The sequence below is a fragment of the Lotus japonicus genome, chromosome 3 (genome assembly GCF_012489685.1).
Source record: "Lotus japonicus ecotype B-129 chromosome 3, LjGifu_v1.2".
Classification (NCBI taxonomy): Eukaryota; Viridiplantae; Streptophyta; class Magnoliopsida; order Fabales; family Fabaceae; genus Lotus; species Lotus japonicus.
The window spans coordinates 11,556,616-11,580,001 of record NC_080043.1 but is presented as its reverse complement, the minus strand read 5'-3'; the positions used below and the strand labels follow the sequence as shown (position 1 = coordinate 11,580,001).

The following is a 23,386-nucleotide window of genomic DNA, read 5'->3' as shown; positions in this document are numbered from 1 at the left end:
ATTACTTTCTTTCTTTATTGTCTTTTAACATATTCACTAACTTGTTCGAGAAGCAATTACATATCTCTTCTAATAAATATTTTTGGTGTTTGATGTGGTACCTTAAGTTAGGTCAAGTATGATACCCATAATGAGTTGATAAAGTAAAAAGACCCATGTATCACATGAATCAGCAATTGTATTTTTTCAATAATGTACCTCGAGATTAATGACATTAATTCAATCGTGTTAGACATCTCTGTAATCGAAACCATGTCGCTCAGGTTTAATGCTTGGTCGAATTTCGCAGCAATCGCTTCAAGGTTACGGTGGACGCTAATTAAGGTCGTTAGAGGATAATTGAGTTGCCCAACGAACAAAAGCAATACTGTACTGAAATTATAACTTCGTGAATTATAATTTCAACTACTACATGTTGTTAATCTACTAGAACATCTAATGTAGGTATCACACCAAAAAAATGCGTGTACCTTTACGAACTATATTTTACTTTTTGTTTCTAATTATTATAAATGATTATATGTAATCTGAGTACTCTATGTAATCTTCTAGACTTTTGGTGTTTGTTACCGTTGACACAAACCTTTGCAAAAAGTGCACCCGAGACATGCTGGACCCAGGACCCACTTCGTCTCGAGAATCAAGGCAATGAGTCCGGTCTCAGCACACGACACGCGTAGACAAGATGAGACAAGACCGTTTGTGACTTTCTTTCAGTGCTTATTTAGCTCCCAATTTCTTCAAACAAACATCAACTTTTTCTCTCTTTGTCGTTTTCTTCTTCTCTTCTCTACTCATCCGATGGAAGAAGAAGCTACTCGTGCGGCGGCGAACCGGGTTGAACCGGGTTCGGACATTGTGAGAGTGGAGATTGATACTTCGGCGCCATTTGAGTCGGTGAAAGAGGCGGTGACTCGATTCGGCGGTCTAGGTTACTGGAAGCCTGTTCTCAGTACCACTCATAATCATAGTAGCCTCATTGCTTCTCAGGAGGTAAACCTTTCTTTTTATGAATTATTATCATGTTTTGTTAGTTAATTTAATTTAGTAGTGTTGTGTTACACTTCACTCCAAAGTTTTGATTTTGATTATTTAATTATTATATATAATTAGTTTTTGTAATTTGTTTCGTGATGCATGTATGGCTAGTGGATTATGGTTTAAGGATCTGTTTGTGTTGTTTGTGCTGAGGGATTTCTGGGGAGGGAGGCTTGGATCTGTAAAGCTACAGTAATAAAAGAATGTAAATTGTGATGTTATCAGAATGTCTGAATTACATGATTTTGTATCTTCAAAATCTCATATTTGTGCCAAGTTGGCACAATTGGCCACATGTTCCAATTTTAACTCTCACTTACCCATAGTTGAGGATTCGAATCCTCTCTATTGGTGGACAACCCTCCTATTGAGATCCTCTAGCGCTCCTGTCTAGGAATTGGCATTTGCTTGTCCCGGGCATGTTATTGGCGCCCCGTCTCGTAGTCTGGAGATGTTTTCTCTCCGTTCTACCATATTTGTTACCAAACAAAAATCTCATCTGTTATTTATTATGGTTATGATTATTTTGTTTTGTTTTGACTTCTTCTGCATGATTACATTATTTGTGGTTATGTTCAAAAAAAAAAAAACCTTATTTGTGGTTTTTTTCTGAGTTGTATGGGTATTTCTTTTTGGAAGATTCTCAAGAGAAAAAATAACCATTGTCTTATATGCTACATTATTGCCAAGTATTTATTTTCTAGCAATTCTCTATTTATGATCAACTGGAATGAAGTTTGGGAGAGTAGTTGCTAGATAGATAATGCCTCTTCTTGTGTGAGAATGTGCATTTTGAATTACACTTGTTAGGCATTTGTGTTGTGGTGATAGATTGTGAAATTTTCTCTCTTTCTTTTTAGCGGCTTCACAAGGAAGAGCTTGACACTGGAAAACTGGAGGAGCAAGCTGGTGCACTGGAGAAAGAACTGATCCTGAAAGAAAGGGAAACTCTTGATGTCTTGAAAGAGCTGGAAAGTACCAAAAAGCTTGTGGAAAATCTGAAATCAAAGCTACAAGAATCCGAAGCGAATTTGAACAGTAAGATGACTTTATGTGATAATAAGGAGAATGAGAATGTACATGAAAAGGAAAACCATGTGAGTCATGTTCTTCAGCCTTCGAATGAAGGTTGTATTCCCAACCCTTCAACGGCTCCGGGCTTAATCTTAATGGAATTGAAGAAGGCAAAATTGAATCTGAACAGAACTACAAATGATATTGCTGAGGTTCGAGCTTCTGTCGAATCACTCAACAACAAGCTAGAGAAGGAAAGGATCTCACTTGGGAAAACTCGCGAGAGGTTAACTCAGAATTGTTCAAAAATGACTTCTCTAGAGGAAGAGCTAAACCAGACCAGACAGAAACTGCAAGTGGCCAAAGATGCTGAGATCAAAGTTGATCTAGATGATGATCCTTCAGATATTGCAAGAGAGCTCCAGCGATTGAGTTCCGAGGCAGAGCATTTCAAGAAAATGGGAGAAGCTGCAAAATCAGAAGTTCTGAGAGCAATGTCTGAGATTGAACACACCAAAGCTATGATAAGAACTGCTGAAATCAGATTAGTTGCTGCCAGGAAAATGAAGGAAGCTGCTAGAGCTGCAGAAGCTTCAGCTCTTGAAGAAATCAAAATTTTATCTCATCATGAGAGAGATTGTGATGGGGTTACTCTTTCCTTTGAAGAGTACACTGCTCTGACCTACAAAGCCCACGAAGCCGAGGAATGCTCTAAGAAGAGAGTCTTTGATGCTATGCTTCAAGTTGATGAGGCAAATTTATCAAAACTTGACATTTTGAAAAGGGTAGAGGAAGCTGCAGAAGAAGTTAAATTCAGCAAGAAGGCCCTTGAAGAAGCTTTGGAAAAAGTAGAGGCTGCAAATAGAGGAAAGTTTGCGGTGGAGGAGGCTCTAAGGAACTGGCGTTCCGACAGTCACAGGAGGCGTTCTTCGATACATTATTCTATGAAGTTCAAAAATTCTCACCCTTCTCACCGGCGAAGAGATTCGAGATCACTTGATGTGAGTGAGATGAATCTGGTTAATGATGAAGGCAGGACAGTTCTGCAGCCAACGCTGTCGATCGGGCAAATATTGAGCAGGAAGCTGATGGTGCCAGGAGAGTTTGAAACTGGGATGATGCTTAGAGGAAGAAGCTCGGTGAAGCGGAAGGTGTCATTGGCTCAGATGCTTGGCAAGCAAATCAATGATCCATACTATGAGAGGCAAGCTGAGAAAGAGAATGGTCAGAAGCAGTTCTGTGCAAAGAGGAAGAAGTTTGGATTTGGTCGATTCTCCATTCTTCTGACAAAACAACAAAAGAAGAAGCAACCAACATTGAACTTGAGGTGATGGCTGGGCTTCCTTGATGATCATTTTGCTCTTGCATCTAATGCTGACAAGAATGAGACTCTAATTGCTTCTTCTATCTCTTCAGATATGATATCTTTCTCTTATTGAGCCCGTTTGTTTAGATTCTTGTTTGTTGTTTTACCTTATTTTATTTATGGTCCTTGCTTGTATACTAAGTAGTGGTTTGTCTGTGCATGCTATGCTATACTTGTAGAGATTATTTATATGAATTTAACTCTTGTAATTTATGAATTTCATATGTTTATTTTACTCTTTCTACAATATATTGTCATTAGAGACGGAACTACTTAGAGTGAAAATGGGGCGATATCCACCAAGGAAAAAGATAAAATCTTTAATAAAATAGAATTTAAATGATGTATTGTCTGTTTTGTTTTCACTGCATTATTGAATTAGTCACACAAGACTTTGGTGTACAGTTCGGTTAAATTGTCTACGTCTGTCACTATAGAGCAACTATAGTTTCATTTATTGATTAAGATTCAGAATACTCTTGGGTTATAGTGTTACAACTTACAAGCTTATATAGGGAGATTATTCAAATTACAATAATGTCCCTAACTGCCCCTGCACCCCCACACCCTAGTCGCACCCCCAACAAACAGTTGGGTCAAATACAACTTGTCCACTTGACATTACCTATGAGTCATACTCAACAAGTTTCTTCTTGGAGCGTTCATTGTGTTCGATCGAATGTCAACAAGGCCTCCAAGTCCCTTTCACATTTGTGGCCTCAGAAAGCTCCAGTCCACTTTCAGTTGAACGCATTTTTCAGTCACATTCGATTACATTCTTATGAATAAAGATGAAAATTTGTTCACGTTACACTTAATTAGTATCCAAAATTCAAAGACCCACTATCAACATATTTGGATTGCGTTAGACGTGCACTCCAAACCACATTAGCAAAGAAGCTTCATAATATCATTACTAGCGCAACCCCCAAAAGTTCATAATTTCTTTATGTGAGTCACATATAAACAAATTTGGTAGCTTTTAGTCTAACCCTCGAAAATATTTTGCAGCTCTATGAGTCTTTCACTTTATTTTATTTATTATTTTATTATCATAAAGTATTTTTTAAATTGCCCAATATTTAGTTATCTTTTTATCCATTATTACAGTCAAAAATTTAATAATTTCAATCGTGGTTTTAATTCTCATGAATTTACATTAGATAAATGAAAAAAATTGAAATAAAGTAACTGTTGGGTTTTTTTTTTACAGCAAGTAACTGTTGGTTAGATCGATATATCTTTTATTCTAAATTTTAAGAAATAAAGATAAATCTTATCTCAATATAATGAAAATTATCTTTGTGCATATCTGAAATGATGAAAATATTATCAATATAATCATTTTGCAACAACAAATTAATCCATGGATTTGTTTATCATAAACCTTCAAATATTCGGATAAGATATTAAGATTAGAATTTAAAAATTTTTATGTTGAGAAAATTGTCAAAGTAATCAGATTCACATAATAAGTATTTAAAAAGGATACATGCATAGGAGTCAAAACAACCATTCTTGTACCCCAAAAGAGACAACCATTCTTCACCTCGTGCCCCTTCTCTTCTTCTCCAGCTCCTCATAGTTGGTTGGTTGCACCAGACACAGATTTCCAACCCTATCTTCTTCGATTCCTAAAAGGCAATCTTCTCTTTTTATTCATTCCTCTACTCGTTAATTTGATTGTCATCAAAACCATCGTTAAAATTCCCAGCTTTTTCATGTTTGATATTTCTCTCTTTCGCTATGAATTTCATGTGAATGTATGCCCTATATTTTCTTTCTTCTTTCCTTCTCTGAATGATGTAATTGCACTGAATTATTCCGTTATCTTATTTGGTTTTGCTATAAACAAATTTATGCTCTCATATTTATGTCACGTACTTTTGTAACATGATACACCAACATGGTAACAAATTGTTAAGTAGCGAATATTGTGTTGATGAAGTGATACATTTGTTATGCCTAAATTCCGGGGGTCTCAAGCTCAGAGGGTAAAGTCGAAGCTTAGGTTTCTAGCTCTTTATAACTTCTTTTAGGTGCTTCTCTTGTCCCTTGGGTTGCTAGGGATTTTTGGGTCATTTTGCGGATTGCTGGTGTATTGGTTATGGTAGTAATTGGCTTTAATCTCTTGGACTTTATGGATGATCTTAACTGTTGGGGTATCCTGCCGATTGGCTCCTGGGGTTATGGTCCCGGAGTAAGCCCTAGGCATGTGCCTTTGGCAGAAGTTATGCCCCTGCAATAGACCGAGTCATCATCGCCCGATGATTCAGGAGGGACACAGCCCTCCAAGCCCTTAAGGGAGTACGCTTGATGGGCTTAAGAAGCGCTCTAAAAATGACCAAGCCATCGAGAGGGACACAACCCTCCAAGCCCTTAAGTGTGAACGCTTAATGTGCTTAAGAAGCACTCTGTTAATGACCGAGACATCGTAGTCCGATGGCTCGGGAGGGACACAGACATATTATTTATTTCAGTTCAAAGTTTATTATATAGAGAACGGTTCATATAATTTGATATTGCATCTATATTTTGGGAAAGCCCTTAAACTTTTTATTGGCTTCTGCCTTTTCTCTATTGGAAGTTAACGTTAGGTTTTCTGAATGCTTGTTACAGGCACCATGAAGGGAAGAATGGGGCTATTATTTCTGATTGTACTCGGTGCTGCTTGGGCTTGTGATGCAAGAGAGCTAGCAAATCCAGGTAACATTGTTGGCTGATATTGTTCTCATTATTTTGGCTTTTTCATTATCCTGCTTATGTAGACTGATAGAATGTGAGGCTTTTATTATTCACTCTCCCATTATTCATCAGTCTGAGAAGGTATGGAGTGACAGATTATTCTTTAGCTTTTAACCATGAATTGGATAACAAGGACAAAAAGAAAATGGTGGTACTCACAACCAGTTATGTGTCAAAAGTAAGCTCGGCGTAGTGTGGAAAGTTGAGAATTTGCAAGTATTGAGATATGCTATTTTGATTAGTAAGGTATTCTAAAAGGAAATAAGTATCCGAAAAAATGGGTTCAAGAATAATAATGTATGCCAAAGATGAGCCATTCTGAAAGGCCATAAAGTCCAGTGTTAACACTTAACATGATATCTGCTAGTTCCCTCCTTCACACTAATGAGAAAATGCTTTGTAATTGAAGCAGATTTCTATTGATGTCAGCGAGTTCTGTTCTAGAGTTTTTCTTTATTTTTCTTGCTTTGGGTGTAGTGTGCCATCGCCCCAGTTCTCTTCCTGTTCTGATTGTATAGTAAAATACTTATGTCCATCAAACCTAGTCATTGAATTGCCCTGGTTATTTGCAGAGGTTCTTATATTTACTTGGTGGAGAAGGAAGACCGCAACATGGCATTTCTTCACTTAAGCTTGATTAATTTGTGTCAATTTTTTTTTCCCTTTCTTTTAGATAAAATGCTATAATCTTGATGAAGTATTGATGAACTTAATAAAGGTGCCACACTGCCACCTGTTATGGTGCGAGGGCCGAGGGGTATCTCCTCATTGTTGTAGCATGCGAGGGGCATGGTCATGAATAGATTCTTTTTTACACTTACCTAACAAGAACAATTTCTTCCAAATGCAGCTAGAATTTTGAAATACAAATGCCACATTAGTAATTCATCCTCTTGACATATCTTTCTTATGCAGAATTAAACAGAAAATCAGATGTCTGTGCACTTTGTGAGGAATATACTGTTGAGGCACTTGATTATCTAAAAGATAACAAGACCCAGAGTGAGATTATTGATGCCCTTCACAATACTTGCAATCAACTGTTCTCTTTTAAGCAGCAGGTTGGTCTCCTTTCTTGTAATGCTGTTTAATATTCTTATCCTACCAACATTATGGGCTCAGTTTTTGTTGAACCTGAATCAGGAACTATTTGGGTGAAACTTATTAAAACGTTTGAGTGATTATTTAAGACATAATAGTGGAAAAATTCTCAGCACCTTTTAGTTTGAGGAATTTATAGATGTTTGAGTGAATCAGACCTTATCATTATCAGATCCTAATTTCTCATCTCTGTTTATTACTTTTGTGTTCCACAGTGCATCGAATTGGTGGATAATTATGTTCCACTTTTCTTCATAGAACTCGCTTCAGTTCAACCTGAAGAACTCTGCAAAACAGTCTTCCTCTGTCAATCTGCAAAACTTTCTTCACAAGTTCGAGAAAATAGCTGTGGATTTTGCAAAGATGCTGTTTCAGCCTTACTGGTTAAGTTGAATGATCCTGACATTAAGGTTAGTCCTGAGTAATTTAACATGAGATGTGAAAGTTTACCTTATTCCCTCCTTTTTATAGGGAGAATTGTTCTACATTTTAAATTTCCAAACCTGACTTTTATCTACCACAAATGGATTTTGCATATTTTCCATGTACTTGTAAGTTAGACTTTTTCTTTTTCTGGGAAGCCTATTGTTTGCTGTCAAACAGAAAAAGGAATTTGGTTATGATAAGGATGTAGCATATGTAAATAATGTGGACAAAAAGGGCTTAAGCTTCTATCATTCCTGCATTTCTGCTTTTGCATTGACTGTCTTACTTTTTACAATAAAAGGAAGATCAAATTTAATATGTAGTATGCAATTTAGTGTTCTGCTATCTTTTCAACAAAAAGAATGGTGGATTTGCAAAAAATAATAACTTGACCCCATTCTTCAATGTCTATTCTCCCCTGCTTGGTTTTTGTCACCTTTTGTTGTACACACACAACTAACAATTTATTATAAATTGTCAGTTAGAGATAATGGAATCACTATTGAAGGCGTGCAATTCTATGGAGAAGAAGTTAGCGAAGGAGGTAAAAAATTCTCAGAAATACCCATGTGTTTTTTATCTCTTATTTGTTTAATTGCCCACCCTTGCATTCTTAAACACCATGTTTCTTGGAAGATTCCATAAAATGAAGTTTAAGGTTTTTATCCAGTTGACTAAACTTTTAATTTTCACCCACTGTTGTTTTCATGTAATGATAATCTTCAAAGACATCATTGCCCTAGTCAATAATTGAGCTCTAGAGTGAAAATTTTATGACTGCATTCTTCCTCCATCATCTAGAGGACAAACCCTGCCACTAAATTTAATGCAGATACTAGGAGGATGGTCCAACCCGGACTGAAATCTTATGTCCTCTTTTGGTGTCTTCTTCCATGTCTCACCAATAAAATTTTGCTATGTCATTTAAAAATCACTCGTTTTGTCTCACTCATACCTTTTTAATTAGCATGACACAATTTTATTGGTGGGACAAAGAGTTGGTCACTAAATGGGGACATAGGATCTTAATCTGTCCAACCAAATGACTGCAGTTTGGGAACCGGATAGATTGTTTTTTGGTGTTATAAATAGGGAGGTGTAAGACAATCTCATGTAGGAAAGATAAGATACACTCAAAAAGACTTGGTGCCAATATTTGAGCCACTTCTTCCCTACTAGGCAATGGCAAATACACCTTACAACAAAGACAAATTTTTGCAGTACTATATGTATGGAAAGTGTTCAAGAACTTAACTTGCATAATCAATTCATTCCTATTTTATCTTAGGTTTCTCATAACGATCAAATTGTTTGCAGTGCAAGAGGATGGTTTTCGAGTATGGACCTTTTGTCCTTATGAATGCAGAGAAGTTCCTGAAGACAACAGGTATATGCACTGCATTACATGCCTGCCCAGCTTCAACTGCAGTTAGCCAGGAAGCTTCAATCATGGGCGAAATACCCTTGCTTTCTGACTCTTAATCATAGGAAATTATGGAGCGATTCATGTCCTAGTGGTGGTGCTGCTACTACCACTTGTGCATAAGAAACCCACGTTATTGTACCTATGTTTGCGCTCTTGCCGTGCAAGATCTACTCTGGCTATTAACTATGAATGTTTATGATGTTTTTCATCACTTTGAAAGCAAGCTAGTAGTTGGCCATCATATTTGCAACCTGTGCTCAATCCAATCCCATTCTTCCTACTATAAATGTCACTATCATCGTGACAAAAATTTAGGTCCCTTTGAAGATTCTATACAATGTGCAGTAAGTTCTAAACAATGTCTTGTGCTCTCATTCTTCATCAAATAGCACATGGAAGATTCAACTTATCCGATGAGGTATTCCTCTCTAAAAAATGGACATTAGAGAGAAGTAATTAATGTATGTCTTGTAGCATGTACTTCACATGGTTTTAATTCACTTATCTTAAATGTGATTAGTCCACCTAAGACAATGAGTTAGTTAATCTAAACTTTTCCATGATCATTTAGACAAACAATAACCTTGTCGTCGCGATAAAAAAATTTAACAAATTAATGTATTTCAAAATAAAATGATTTACTTCCTGCTATATAATGAGTTTAGCTTCTCTCTAAAATATGTTTTTTGGTAAATGAGAAAATAGAGCATAAAATGAAGAAGAAGAAAAAAACCTACATGCTTAAGATATCTCTGGACAAAAAGGGCCCAACTCTCTCCATAAGTAAGTCAAGAGGAGTGAAAACCACATTAGAGACTCACTCCAATACCAGGTAAATAGCCTGCAAAAGCATTAACTTCTCTGTAGACATGACCCAAAAATAGAGACAACCAAAAAATTAAAAATAAATATCTGCTAAAAATACTTTTAATTTCAAATTAAGTGCATGTTTGGCTTTTAAGTTGAATTCAACTTAACCCCAATGAAAGTCCAAGGTCTTTTTACGCATTATGATGCCTTCTAACGTGCATTCTTAAATTTTAATGCACCGAATGTGATTTTCAACTGAAAACCAAACATGCATAAATCTCGAAGACTCGTAGCTAGTTCCTGGCGCTATATAGGCACATGCCATGATTCCTTTTCCGATTCCTAAAACACCAAAATTGAGAAGACCCTTTGAAACTATCACATTAAATAGGTAGTATCTTTCAACACAAAATAATAAGCATAATTATACTTATTCATGACTCATGAGTATGATAACATATAGTAGTACTTTTTTTAGTTAGTTTTGAATTTCAATTATTAACACGCGCCTTATGGAGGTCCACACCGGCGTAGACAGGCATGGGCGCCGGAATCTGAATCTGGAAGAAGAGACGGTGGTCCCGCATGTCAGCTGGATAACAAATTGTAATGTTACACATGTCAACAATCATTATGAATGTGAAGGCAACGTAACATGGGGAAGGGCGTATCTGGGTGAAGAATATCCATGCGATTAGTGAGACCTGTCTGTAGTTGGTTGAATATTCAAATGGTGTTCGTCAAACATCATTTTAATATGTAGCCAGCCTACCCCACACATTCTGATTAATCCTCCCTAACTCTCACCAAACACACACGCCTAATTGCATAAAATAAATTATTAGTTCTAGTGTCTAATTTGCGTTTTGTTTTCCTAATCAAATTTTGATTCTTAGTCAATTAATTCTACCAATAAAAATTTATAAATTCTATTTTTCCACATACAAGTATACTAGTGTGTTTTTGCTTTTATGTCCTATAGCTAGTGGTTAGAATTGCCTTTGGAGTATGTGATTGTGAAGCTACTTCTCAAACATGCAACTAGTTCTTGTTGAATTTTATGTGAAATTTATTAAATAGAGTAGTTTTTGGCTAAGCAATTTTACTTTATGAATTTTTAGTATAAAAAATATCATTTTTCTCTGATCGAGATTGTTTTATGAGTTTTGCTTTATTGTCTTATGAAAATAAAAAATATAAATAACGTAATGTTGTGAGACTTGAGGAATAGTGTTGCAAACTACAAGTTAAAGAACTCGTGATTAAAACAAAATTTGCATCAATTTTTTATGAGTTGCATAAAATTTATGTGACACTTTAAATTCACATGAATAATGTTAAGAACTAAGTTAAGTTAAGATAATAGGGATGAATGAAGATATTCTTACACTCCGCACTCTACAGGTAACAAACGGTGGTACGGTGGTTTGTGTTTGGCTGTTTGCAATGATTAAAACCTCACTTTTTGAATAGTGATACAATCAATACTTTACTTTATTGTTCATTACTCAATAATTTTTCCACAAGGCACAAGGGAAAATCATAACTAAAATAATGTACATGCCAATTATAACATTCACATTTTAAATTAATATAATTATAATATGCGTAATGATGTAGAATATTCTCTTGCCAAAAATCGACAGCAAGTTGCCTCTGTCTTCTTCCCTTCTGTTCTTTGAACTCGTGACCTGTATTTATAACGCCTACCTCCTGTCTTCTCTCTTCATTGCACTGCATCCAAAAACACAGATATTTCAAAACAAGAAGATCGCTTCAAACGCTTCAAATCATTTCCCAGGTAAATCGAGATTACTATATCAATTTCCTTTTTCTGAGTTATTATTGTTCTTCTGATCTTCTCCTTGTTTTGAAAACTTCAAAATCATGTTTTTCTTTTTGTGCATTGATGAATTGTTGTGAGAGTGACTTTATTCGTGTATGTAAATGTAATTCAAATCAGGATACAGGTTTTGCATGCTACAAGTTTTTTACAAGCCTCAAATTCTATTTTCTATGTATTGTATGTATTCTGATGCCATGCACTGATTCATTATTTTTTACTTAAATTCATTTCTTCTACACAGTGTGCAGCACCTCATGCTTGGATTTATTCTTAGATGTTGATATTGCATATTTCTCTACTAGCTGTTTATACTTGTTTTCTTTTACTGCATGAGCCATTTATATTCTGTTATCTCTAGAAACAACTAGATTTCTTGAGAGAACTGTAAATTATGTACTGAATATTTTGTCTTGAAACTAGTCCATTATTGTGTTTAGAAGTCGCCTAATACTTTTCAATTTAAGGATTTTACCCCTTTAGTCTGTTGAGGTTGAGATTGAATAAATCGGCATCTGAAAGAAGTTTTAAACACAAATGGTAGATAGTTCGGTTTAAATCTTTGGCCGTGTGTATAGAACTTAAAAGGCTTTCCTGGAAGATTCAAAACTCACTTAGGTGATCTTTTTCACTTTTTGCCTCAAAAGGGGTTATAGTCTCCGGCTATCATCCGGGGGAGATCCTTCGTGCACAAAAGACCTGACCATAAATATAATGACGGTCTTTGATATCTTATGCTGGTTGTGTACATAAATTTTCATGTAACTTGTTTAGCCAGAACTGATTCTTTGAGTACTTATTAAATTTGCTCCTCTTTGTTTTAGGTGTGTCTACTGGGTGATTGAAAGGTTAACTAGGTGCTGCTCTATTCTTAACAAGTTCAGACTAGTATCACACAAGAATCAGGGAATGCTGAAAGATGTGCTTCATAGTTAACAACTCCTTCTCCAAGGCTAATGAGGTTGTACCTCAATTTGAGTTAACCTTGATCATCCTTGATGAGATTGGATGTTTAGTTCAGTACCCACATCTATGCCATGCTCAAGTGACTGAGGTGGCTAGAATTCTTAGCCATTCTATGATTTCAAAGCATAATGTTTGTGAAGACGGTTGAGCTTTGAATTTCTCGAGAAGTGTTTTCCTGCTTCTGGCCAGTTATTCAATTGCCTATACTTAGCACTATTGATATTAGTATTGCTGGAAATGGAACAGAAAGGAAGTGTGCTTATGCAACGTTATGAGCTAGGGAGATTATTAGGCCAAGGAACTTTTGCAAAGGTCTACCATGCAAGGAACCTCATAAATGGCATGAGTGTGGCCATCAAAATTATTGATAAAGAGAAGGTTTTCAGGGTAGGGATGATTGATCAGATTAAACGCGAAATTTCAGTGATGAGACTAATCAAGCATCCTCATGTGGTGGAGCTTTATGAGGTAATGGCAAACAAATCCAAAATTTTCTTTGTCATAGAGTATGTCAAAGGGGGTGAGCTTTTTGGCAAGATATCCAAAGGAAGGCTCAAGCTGGATGATGCTAGGAGATACTTTCAGCAATTGATCAGTGCTGTTGACTACTGCCATAGCAGAGGTGTGTGTCACCGCGATCTAAAACCGGAAAATCTTCTATTGGATGAAAATGGAAATTTGAAGGTATCAGATTTCGGGTTAAGTGCTCTTGCTGAGTCTAAGCATCAAGATGGATTACTCCATACTACATGCGGTACTCCTGCCTATGTTGCTCCAGAAGTGATAAACAGAAAGGGATATGATGGAACCAAAGCTGATATATGGTCATGTGGGGTGATCTTGTATGTTTTATTGGCTGGTTATCTTCCATTTAGAGATTCAAACCTGATGGAGATGTACCGGAAGATCGGTAAGGCGGAATTCAAATTTCCTAACTGGTTTGCGCCTGATGTACGAAGATTGTTGTCCAAAATCTTGGATCCAAACCCAAGGACCAGGATATCATTGGCGAAAATCATGGAAAGTTCGTGGTTCAGAAAGGGGCTTCAGAAACCTGCTATTACTGAAAGCGGAGACAGAGAAATAGCTCCTCTTGATACTGATGGATTATTTGGAGCTTGTGAGAATGGAGGTCCTGTTGAACTATCAAAACCTTGTAATTTAAATGCTTTTGATATCATCTCCTATTCAACAGGTTTTGACTTGTCTGGATTGTTTGAGGAGACTGGTCGAAAGAAAGAAGAGCGTTTCACATCGAACAAGCCCGCCTCCATTATCATCTCCAAATTAGAAGAAATTTGCAAGCGTCTCGGGCTAAAAGTGAAGAAGAAAGATGGAGGTTTGTTCAAGTTGGAAGGTTGCAAGGAAGGTAGGAAAGGGCCTTTGGGTATTGATGCAGAGATTTTTGAGATCACACCAGTCTTCCATCTAGTGGAGTTAAAGAAGTCTAGTGGAGATACATTGGAGTACCAGAAGCTTTTGAAACAAGACGTTAGGCCTGCGCTTAAGGACATTGTTTGGAACTGGCAAGGAGAACAACCTCAACCACAGCCATTGCAACCTGAAATAGTGCAGAAAGAGGAACAGCCGTGTCATTCGGACATATCAGACGTTGTACCACAACCAATTCCTCAATGAATATGGTGTCCTTAAATTGGTTTTTCTAGGCTGTGTGCTTCTTCATATGTTCTTGGTCATATTGTTCATTGTCATTGTGACAGTTTTTCATAGAAAAAGGTGGTTAAACATGTATGGATACATGATTAGATTGTGTAATTAACTGCATGTATGACCATTTGAGTCTTTTGATTTCTCTGCATTGGCTATGTTAACAAGATCATTTGCATTTTGCAGTTTAAAGTAGCATTCCTAAATTAGCACCCATTTATTACCCTCTGTGTGAACCTCTTGAAATGAAACTGCTTCACCATGTCTTTCTTTGTTACCCTGTTTCTGGCTTTCTTATTTGTGTTGAAGATGAAAATCAAAATGTATGTTACGTTTATAATCTGTGTCAAGATCGTAGACGAAATTAGTGGTTTAGTTTTTATATTTTTAACAAGGAGCAGCTTAAAAAACTGTATTTAGGCTTTTATCAAAGTCATCTGATTTGAAAGGATCCAAATACTTGACACTGCAATCAAAGAAAGTAACATGCTAGAGCTATCCCCTAGCCATGGAGTTGGGTACTCTTGCCCTTTTTTGGTGCACCACACGTGTATTGTATTTCAGATGAGGCAATTATGTTTAAGCCCTAAAAGTCATATTGTTCTAAGAGCATAAGACCAAACCCACCCATTCTGAAATTGAGTTGATGATATCAAAGGTTTTGTATTTTATAAAGATACAAAACAAACTTAACCCAAACATATGATATATAATTAAATGATAATTTTAATAAAAACATTAAGAAGTTGAGCAAGATTAAAATAGGTTAGACTACTTGTAGAGCCTATGACCTAACCTACATCAAACTAAGGTCAAATTAATAACTGATGATGACTTTTTCAAAAATACCTACTTAGTTAAAAATGTTAGACTACAATCTTGTAAGCCTAATAGTTTAGCTTATTTAACTAACTATATATTTGCTCATATTTTTTTTTTGTCATTACATTCAATTTTTATTACAATATAGAGGGAGAAGGGGTGATGGGTGAGAAGAGGAAGAGGAAGAAGAGAGGATAATGAAGAATGACTAAATTTGATGAAAATGAATTTTAAAGGACAAAAACTGATGTGAAAATTACACGTGGACATGTGTAACTAACTGAGATTGTCACGTGGGATGGTGTCTAAATAAAAAAATGTTTTAAAAATGTTTTACGACGTCATAATGACTATTTTCAATCAAACAATTTTTTCAGAGACTAAAAACTATAGCATTTTTTATCAGACCACTTTTGATTTGGTTCATAGTTAGTGACAAAAACAAATTTCACTATTATTCTTTTTATTACATTTTCATATTTAATTGTGATTCAAACACAAATGAAAACTTTTGTCCTTTTATTATTTAAATGACATTTTTTTCTTGCAAGACCGGGCTACACCCTAAAAAGAAACAAAACGAAAACACATGGGGACTATTTCTGAACAAAAGACATCTCTAAAGTATTAGCTAACAATATCTCTAACCCAACATGAGACTCTTGCAATATCTCAAACGCAATGGATTGCTCGGTACCCATTTTGGCTAAGTCCTTGCCCTCTCTAAGAATATGCAGCAAATGACCTCCCAATACCTAGCAAGCAACTCTTTCACATCCCATATCAATCAAATTAGCAAAGAAAAGTGAGATAAAAGTAAACTCAAATTGAACTAATTGCATTAAGAGAATCCGAGTAGCAAATTATTTTACCTGTGATCCCAACACTACATGAATATGGTGATTTATCGGCGGCCAAAAATCTATCAATAAAGAATCCAAAAAAATTTGTTCTTCATATTTAATTTCTCATGTTATTTTTATTCATTATGTTATGATTTTCCTTACATGCCTCATTTTAAATTTATACAGATGTCGTTGTCAAACCCTCCTCCTCATAGAAATGTAGACCAGGGTGGGTGTATCTGATCAAAACTCTTATAGGAAGAAGAAAACTAAGCATAAATCTTTCAACCGGGGTGTTATAATAAATGAAAGTTGAAGTACGCTAGTTGAGCTTAGCCCTCTTCCCAATAGACCAATTCTTTAGGTATGGGCGGAGCTAGTTCAACTCTCCTAGTTAGAAGAAGGCTCTTTGGCGAATTCTTTAAATTTGGATAGAGTCTCGCTCATACCTTAGAAAATAAGAGATTCTCTTCTCTGATCACCGGAGCCGGCTGGTAATGGACCTACTTACCTTGCTTCTGGGCCAGCTGTAGAGGCGAACTCCGCTACTACGCTCACTAGGTAGAAAGTATCACACCAATCAATTTCTGATAGTGATTTTGATGATACTGTCAGTATCAACAATTGTGAACTACTGACGATTTTTTGTCCTTACCGATGACTTTTGGACGCTGGTAAATCTCGCTTTTCTTGTAGTGCAAGTCCAAACTAGACCACACACTAAATAGCCAGAAGCCCATATGTAAATATATTAACTGCCTTCATACCCATTACAACCGTCGTGACCCCAATCTTCCAAATCATTTCGAAAGCAACCTCCAAAGCCTCTCTAGCTAGAGAATGGAAAAAGCTCTCCACCATGTTCATAGTAATTACACCCTTAATATGAGGCTATCTAGAAATTGTTTAAACAAGTTGAGAAATCACTCTCTTTTGTTGTAACACATTCTGTTGTATAATCTGCCGAACAACGCACTCGTGGCCGATATTTTAAACTTTTATAATACATTGTCATTGGAGATATATATTCCAATAAATTTTCTAATTCATACAAATGATATATTTTAAACTTTTATATAAAATTGAAAAATTATTAACTTAGAAATCATCATATACGTTAATATCTACATATAAAAAAGATATCAGTTTATTTATTAGATAATTTTAAATATTTTATAAAATCTCCACACACAAAAAAAAAAATATTTTGCCAGCACTAGTATAAATATAAGGAGGCAGACCCACCCGTCTCTCTCTCTCTCTCTCTCTCTCTCTATAAACTCCAGATCTTTCCACACAAACGAAACGAACCACCCCCTTCTCTCTCTTTATATCTCACACAATCTGCAGACAAACACTCTCTCTTTCTCTCTCTTCACCTCACATCGCAACATCGCACATACAAATCTCAAAACCTTCTTCATTCATCATATAAAAGACACCCTTCTTTCGAATCCTTCCCGCTCTCTCTCTCTCTCACTCCAATTTCCAAAACCCTAATTTTTCCTCTCAATTCCAAGGTCTCATTCTTTCATTTCTCAATTGCAAAATCTAATTCATCCTATATAATTCCCCAAATTTCATCTCCATTTTTCAATATCAAATTACAATTGCTTCAATTTTTAGCTTTTAATTTTACTAAGACAACATTGGGATTCTTTCTTTCTTTTTTGTGTTTGAATTTTTATTTATAAAAATTGATTCTTTTTCATGTTAAGATCAAAAGGGGTCATTTATTTTTTTAATTTGTTTTTGGGGGAGGTTTGTGATTACTGATTAGTGTATGATATATATATGTTAGGGTTTATGGCTGACCAAGGATTGGAAGGAAGCCAGCCGGTTGATCTACAGAAGCACCCTTCTGGGATTGTGCCTACCCTCCAGTGAGTACCCATTTTATTATTTGATTACAAGTGCTGGCTTCATGGGTTGCATTTTTTTAGCATCGGATTGATTACCCTTGCGTTTCGTTTGCTTTATTGAATGATTAGACAGTTTTGTGTTGAGAACTGACTTGGTGTTGTTTGTATCCAATTGAGGCGGTTTCCCTGTGCTGTCTTGTCTTTTGACATGTATGATGATGATGATGTTGTTGTTGTAAATCTAGCTTTTAAATAGTGTTGTTAATGTTGGAGAGCCAAAAACCCACTATATTTGACAAATAGTGGCGGATTATATATATTGGCCATGGCGAAGAGCTAAAAACCTGCTATGGTGGATATTTGATGACACTGCTTTTGAATAATAATGGAGGATGTTGAGTGCTGTCACTGTGACTGATATTGTTGCTGGTTACATTGTGGTTTCAAAAGGGGTGAATCAGGTATGGCCTGATGGGTTTACCTAGACTTACAATAGTGATAATTAGGTTGCCATTTGTCCAATCCTAGTGGCTTGGATTAAGGGAAAAGGTCTTATCTGGTTAGCGCCTCTATTATTTCAAATTTCATTCATGGTAATTACCATTTATAACCGGAAATAGCAATGGGTGTGGCTACTTAACCTTATTGGAGCTGATGAACCGAATATGGGATGAGTTGTAACACAGGCTGACTGGTTTAATTTTAAATTTTTGGAAGTCCATATATCCATTGAATAACCAGTAAATACTTGACAAATCTTGCTAGGTATAGAGCCCATGTAAGACGGTTTCACCGTCAATGCACTCACAAATTTAATATTGCTGGGGTTTTAGTTTCTACCTTGTTATATTGTGCATAGTATTTATATATCTTCCTATAAGATTATCCATATTGCTGCAAAAAGATAGGTGATCGGTTCCTACTTTGATCTACCACTAGCTACTTTTGATCAATAACCTTTGCCTATAAATGCATTGGAATATTTGATAACTTTTCTTCTATTCGCATTGGAATTCAGAATTTTGGAGATTGTACCATATTTCAAGCTTCATGGTTTAAGTATCTTGGATCCATCATACAATGATGGAGAAGTAAATGCAAACCATAGTATTCAATCCTAGTGCCTGAAATGAAAGTGTGCTTTAGTTATTATTTGTGATACGAAATATTATTCAAGATTAAGGAATTTTTTTACTGAACATCTATAAAACCTATGTCACATGGAAGTGATGGAACAAGAGATAGGATGATGAGTACAGACTTGTACAGTTTCATCGAGAGCATAAGCTCAATTTTGAAAAAATAAAACAGAAAGTTTTGGTGGGTGAATGAACACGAAAGATAAGATGGGATTATGAGTACTTTGAGCTAGTTGGACAGCTTCTCTAATGTAAGAGATGTTAGAATGTTTTTGTAACTAGTTTGAGCTTTTATGGAGAAGACATGCAAAAGCCTCAGCAAGGAGAGTAATTTTGAGGGAGGTTAGCTTAATAGTTACAAGTATAGGGAGATAACAAAATTTTAGTCCTAACCATTAAGATATGAATCAACATCAGATATTTTGTCATTGTTTGATTCATATTAGCCGACCTCACCTTATGGGACATGACTTTTATTGTTGCTTCTATTCACATTGGAATATCTCATAATGTTTATATTTATAATTTTCTTGGGCATAAGTAATAAATTTGATTCTATTTAGATTGGCATATCTAGAAACTTTTCTTTTTGCATTGGAATTATCTAATAATCAAATTGTTTGTAATACCAGAAATATAGTGTCAACTGTCAATTTGGACTGTAAGTTGGACCTCAAAACCATTGCACTTCAGGCTCGTAATGCAGAGTATAATCCCAAGGCAAGTATCAATTGCTGATAGTGAATTTCACTTAAATTCATGTATATCCTGCACTGTGAAGTTTAACTTGTTGGTCGTTTATATCCTACTTTGTGAAAATCATTGCTTTTCTATCTGGGCAAGAGAAGCTCGGTTGATCTAATACTACTATTTTATATTAATATCACTTTTGATATCAGCTACTTGTGGCTTCTCTCCTGTTATTCAAAATAATAATGAGCCAATGTGGTAGATGCACTTGTTCTAGCTTGTCATTTGTAATTTTATGCAGTGCTGATATATGTGATATATTTGCTTTCAGCGTTTTGCTGCCGTCATCATGAGGATCAGGGAACCAAAAACAACTGCACTTATCTTTGCTTCTGGCAAGATGGTATGGTTCTTTGCTGCTAGTGCTACTTCTGTCATAGAAGTACATTTTGTTCTTCTTGTTCGCATTGTCCTCATAAAAGTGTATATGCAGTTGTATGTTTGTTATGAACTTATGATAGTTCCGAGTTGTATGGTTCTCTTATTGAATCCCATTTTCTTATCTCCTACATTTTAATTAACTGCAATTGAAAGATCAATAGATGGTCTGGTGTGAATTGGTTACTATATCAAATTTGGATTTGTGCATTTGCCTCTAGTTTATCATTGGAGATGATTGTAGCATGTTTGCAGACACAATTGTCATAATTGCGATAGTAGCAAGAATTAAGATACGATTCATATAATTTTTTATGTTGGTCTTCACCCAATCGGTACAGATCACATGTATTATTGTCACTAGAACGATAGGAATGTTGATTCTTCTGTGATTCTGGCTTTTCAAATCTTGGAGGGATAAGGAGCTGAATAGCCACCATACGGTGACAAATTTGAGGTGTTGATGGCTGGATGTGGCACGGTTAACATTGGTGCAGAGGTTTGCAGCTCTGCGTAAACTAGGAAAGGACTTGGATACCCTGTAACTCTGCCTAGATGAAAGTGCCCAGAGAACCAGTAATCAGGGCATGGGGCTGCTCCATTGATAGTGAGCCCCAGGTGGGATGAGGGTCTGTCACTGTTAATGAGGGTAGTGGGATCAGTATGTGGTAAAATGCGCCTCAGGTTTGTAAATCAGAGATGGGTAGTGGCCCTGGAAAGAGGAGTAAAACTCGCAGCTATAGAAATACTGGGTTTTGCGGAAAGAAATGTAGTGGAGAAATCCAAATTATTAATGTATATTAAAGAAAATAGTGAGATTATTATTTTATTTCTATATTCAGTTGTACTATATGGGAAAAATATATGTTATGCTACTTCAATAATTGATCACGAACCTTACAATTCACAATTTGGAGAATGGCCTTCTGATAACTTGACAAAATTTATCTGCTTTTTGCTTAAAGGTCTAATGTTTCTTTTTCAAATCCAAATTAATCAGCATGGTGCTTGTAAAGGGCTTTTATTTCTTACTGTGTTAAACTTTAACTGGTATGACCAGGTTTGTACTGGAGCTAAGAGTGAGCAACAGTCGAAATTGGCAGCAAGGAAGGTATGTTATGAATCTTGTTGGTTTTTTTTAATCTCATTCATCCTGTATATATCATTGATGTTTTCCAAGTGGAGGACTTTGAGGTTAATTATAATTAGACCGGAGAACAAGCCTTTTGTGTTGGCTTGGTTTTGGAGTTGAAGGAGCTTCTTATACTAATGGAGGAGGATGGATGGTTTTGTAGTACTCATTTGTTTTGTAAAAGCTTGATGCAACATGTTGCTATCTTTAGTTGGATTTGGGAAGTTCTTTAGGCTTCAAAATCATAGTATATCTAAATTTTTTTCGCTTTCCCCTTGCTTTTCAGTATGCTCGTATTATTCAAAAACTTGGTTTCAACGCTAAATTTAAGGTACTACTACTACTACTCATTCTCTTTGCTGAGATTATTTCGTTCTTTATATTTTATTTGCTATTTTTCTTATACCACCAATGGAGTGCTTGATTACCAATTCGTTCCTTTTGTATCATGCTTTAGGATTTCAAGATTCAGAACATTGTTGGTTCTTGTGATGTCAAGTTCCCAATACGGCTGGAGGGTCTTGCATATTCCCATGGTGCTTTCTCCAGTGTAAGTTATTTGTTTATTTTTCATAGAATTCTGAGGGTTGGTTTGGGCTTGTACTTAATTTTACGTTAAAACTAATCTTTATTTCACAATTGATGTTGGGCAATTGTATGTTTGTTTAGTGATATAATCTAATTTGTATGGGTGTTTTATTGAGCTTTCTTCCTGAGGCGAAATTGTCTACAGAGAAACTGTATTTTGTCCAAAATACCATGTTGCAAAAATATCTAACACATTTATTGACTCGTACTGAGATACAGATGCATAGCCAAACACTATATACATATATGATGAATGGTGATTCTTAACAAGCAGTTTTATGAATCATTATGCTTCGTGGTAAAGGAAGTGTAGATGATGGAAAAGACCATCTTCTCTGTGCATGTGCATATAGTTTCCTCTAGTCTTTTTATATGTGCGTTAAAGTCTAGAACTTGAGGAAAATATATGCTGAACTTGCTTGTTTGGGGTGTTAGTATGAACCAGAGCTGTTTCCAGGGCTTATATACCGTATGAAGCAACCCAAGATTGTCTTGCTTATATTTGTCTCTGGAAAAATTGTTCTAACAGGGGCTAAGGTATTTTTTTTACTTTCAATTCCTCTTTATAATCTTCCCCTCCCTCCCCCATTTTTTCCCGGTTTGCTTTATTTTTTATGTTTGTTGTTTTCTTTTTATTTTTTAGGTGAGAGATGAGACTTACACAGCCTTTGAGAACATATATCCTGTGCTTACTGAGTTCAGGAAAAACCAACAATGGTATGAATATGACTTGATGCAGTTTTTTTTCCCTCATTTTTATAAATGTGAGCTTCTGATGTCATATTTGGGATATTTGGTGTGGCAGATAATTGTCAAGAACAGGAGCAGTGTGGTCTCGCAGAGAACTTCGTGAAACTGTAAATATTAAGACAAAGGAGACATCTGAATCTGAATTGATATAAAATTAAGACAACCTTTTGTGTTGTTCTGTCTCTGTTTTTGATAGGTCTTGAACTCTTGATATAGTCTTAAGTGAAGGGTATTGGTCTATTGAATTGACATTTAAAAAGATGATATTCAAGAGGCAGAAGGGAAAAAAGAAGTGGGGTAGAGCTTGAAGGAAAGAGCATGTTGCGTTCTGATAGCTGGGCAGTTGGGCATCTGATGAAGTTTTAAACTCTTGATTTGGTTCCTTAAAGTTTTGATGGTTATTGTCGATCAGATCTTAGTAGTCATATACTTAAGGAGTATGGAATGTCTTAAACAACAAATAAAAGCTTAGTTGCCACCATTTCTTGGCACACCTGGTCGTCAGGACTTAGGTTTGAGCCCTCACCCCAATGGTGTGGATTTGAATCCCCTTATTGACAGAAATCCAAGTTGAAGGGCATTCCTACTTAGGCAAAATTCACCCCCCCCGGTTTTCACTATGTTATTTGCGCTCTGTCAGGTAGGCCTGGAACTGCATCTCCGAGCCTGCCACCTTTTTTTTACCAAAAAAATTAAATAAAAGCTTAGTTGCTACAA

The 23,386-nt window shown here is 35.9% G+C and overlaps 4 protein-coding genes across 5 annotated transcripts; all 4 read left to right on the top strand.

The window, feature by feature from the left end:
* Positions 1–692: 692 nt before the first annotated feature.
* LOC130748305 (WEB family protein At2g38370-like) lies at positions 693–3,665 on the top strand. The gene is made up of 2 exons (XM_057601486.1): positions 693–993; positions 1,899–3,665. The coding sequence occupies exons 1-2, from the start codon at positions 802–804 to the stop codon at positions 3,381–3,383; spliced, it is 1,677 nt and encodes a 558-aa protein (XP_057457469.1). The 5' UTR covers positions 693–801; the 3' UTR covers positions 3,384–3,665.
* Positions 3,666–4,893: 1,228 nt separating this feature from the next.
* On the top strand, positions 4,894–9,359 carry LOC130748807 (uncharacterized). 2 transcript variants are annotated; one of them, XM_057602049.1, is made up of 6 exons: positions 4,894–5,059; positions 6,038–6,124; positions 7,079–7,224; positions 7,480–7,674; positions 8,172–8,234; positions 9,008–9,359. In XM_057602049.1, exons 2-6 carry the CDS (start codon positions 6,043–6,045, stop codon positions 9,170–9,172), a joined length of 651 nt encoding a protein of 216 aa, XP_057458032.1. In that variant the 5' UTR covers positions 4,894–5,059; positions 6,038–6,042; the 3' UTR covers positions 9,173–9,359. The 2 variants fall into 2 exon arrangements, with proteins under 2 accessions (XP_057458032.1, XP_057458034.1); XM_057602051.1 differs by having other exon boundaries at positions 5,042–5,181.
* Positions 9,360–11,570: 2,211 nt separating this feature from the next.
* Positions 11,571–14,675, top strand: LOC130745463 (CBL-interacting protein kinase 2-like). Its single transcript, XM_057597747.1, has 2 exons — positions 11,571–11,727; positions 12,594–14,675. Exon 2 carries the CDS (start codon positions 12,973–12,975, stop codon positions 14,371–14,373), a length of 1,401 nt encoding a protein of 466 aa, XP_057453730.1. The 5' UTR covers positions 11,571–11,727; positions 12,594–12,972; the 3' UTR covers positions 14,374–14,675.
* Positions 14,676–17,327: 2,652 nt separating this feature from the next.
* LOC130748103 (TATA-box-binding protein) lies at positions 17,328–23,386 on the top strand. Its single transcript, XM_057601249.1, has 10 exons — positions 17,328–17,590; positions 17,872–17,953; positions 19,704–19,791; positions 20,093–20,164; positions 21,260–21,310; positions 21,618–21,662; positions 21,789–21,881; positions 22,355–22,456; positions 22,563–22,636; positions 22,725–23,386. Coding segments are annotated over exons 2-10 (603 nt in total). The 5' UTR covers positions 17,328–17,590; positions 17,872–17,876; the 3' UTR covers positions 22,726–23,386.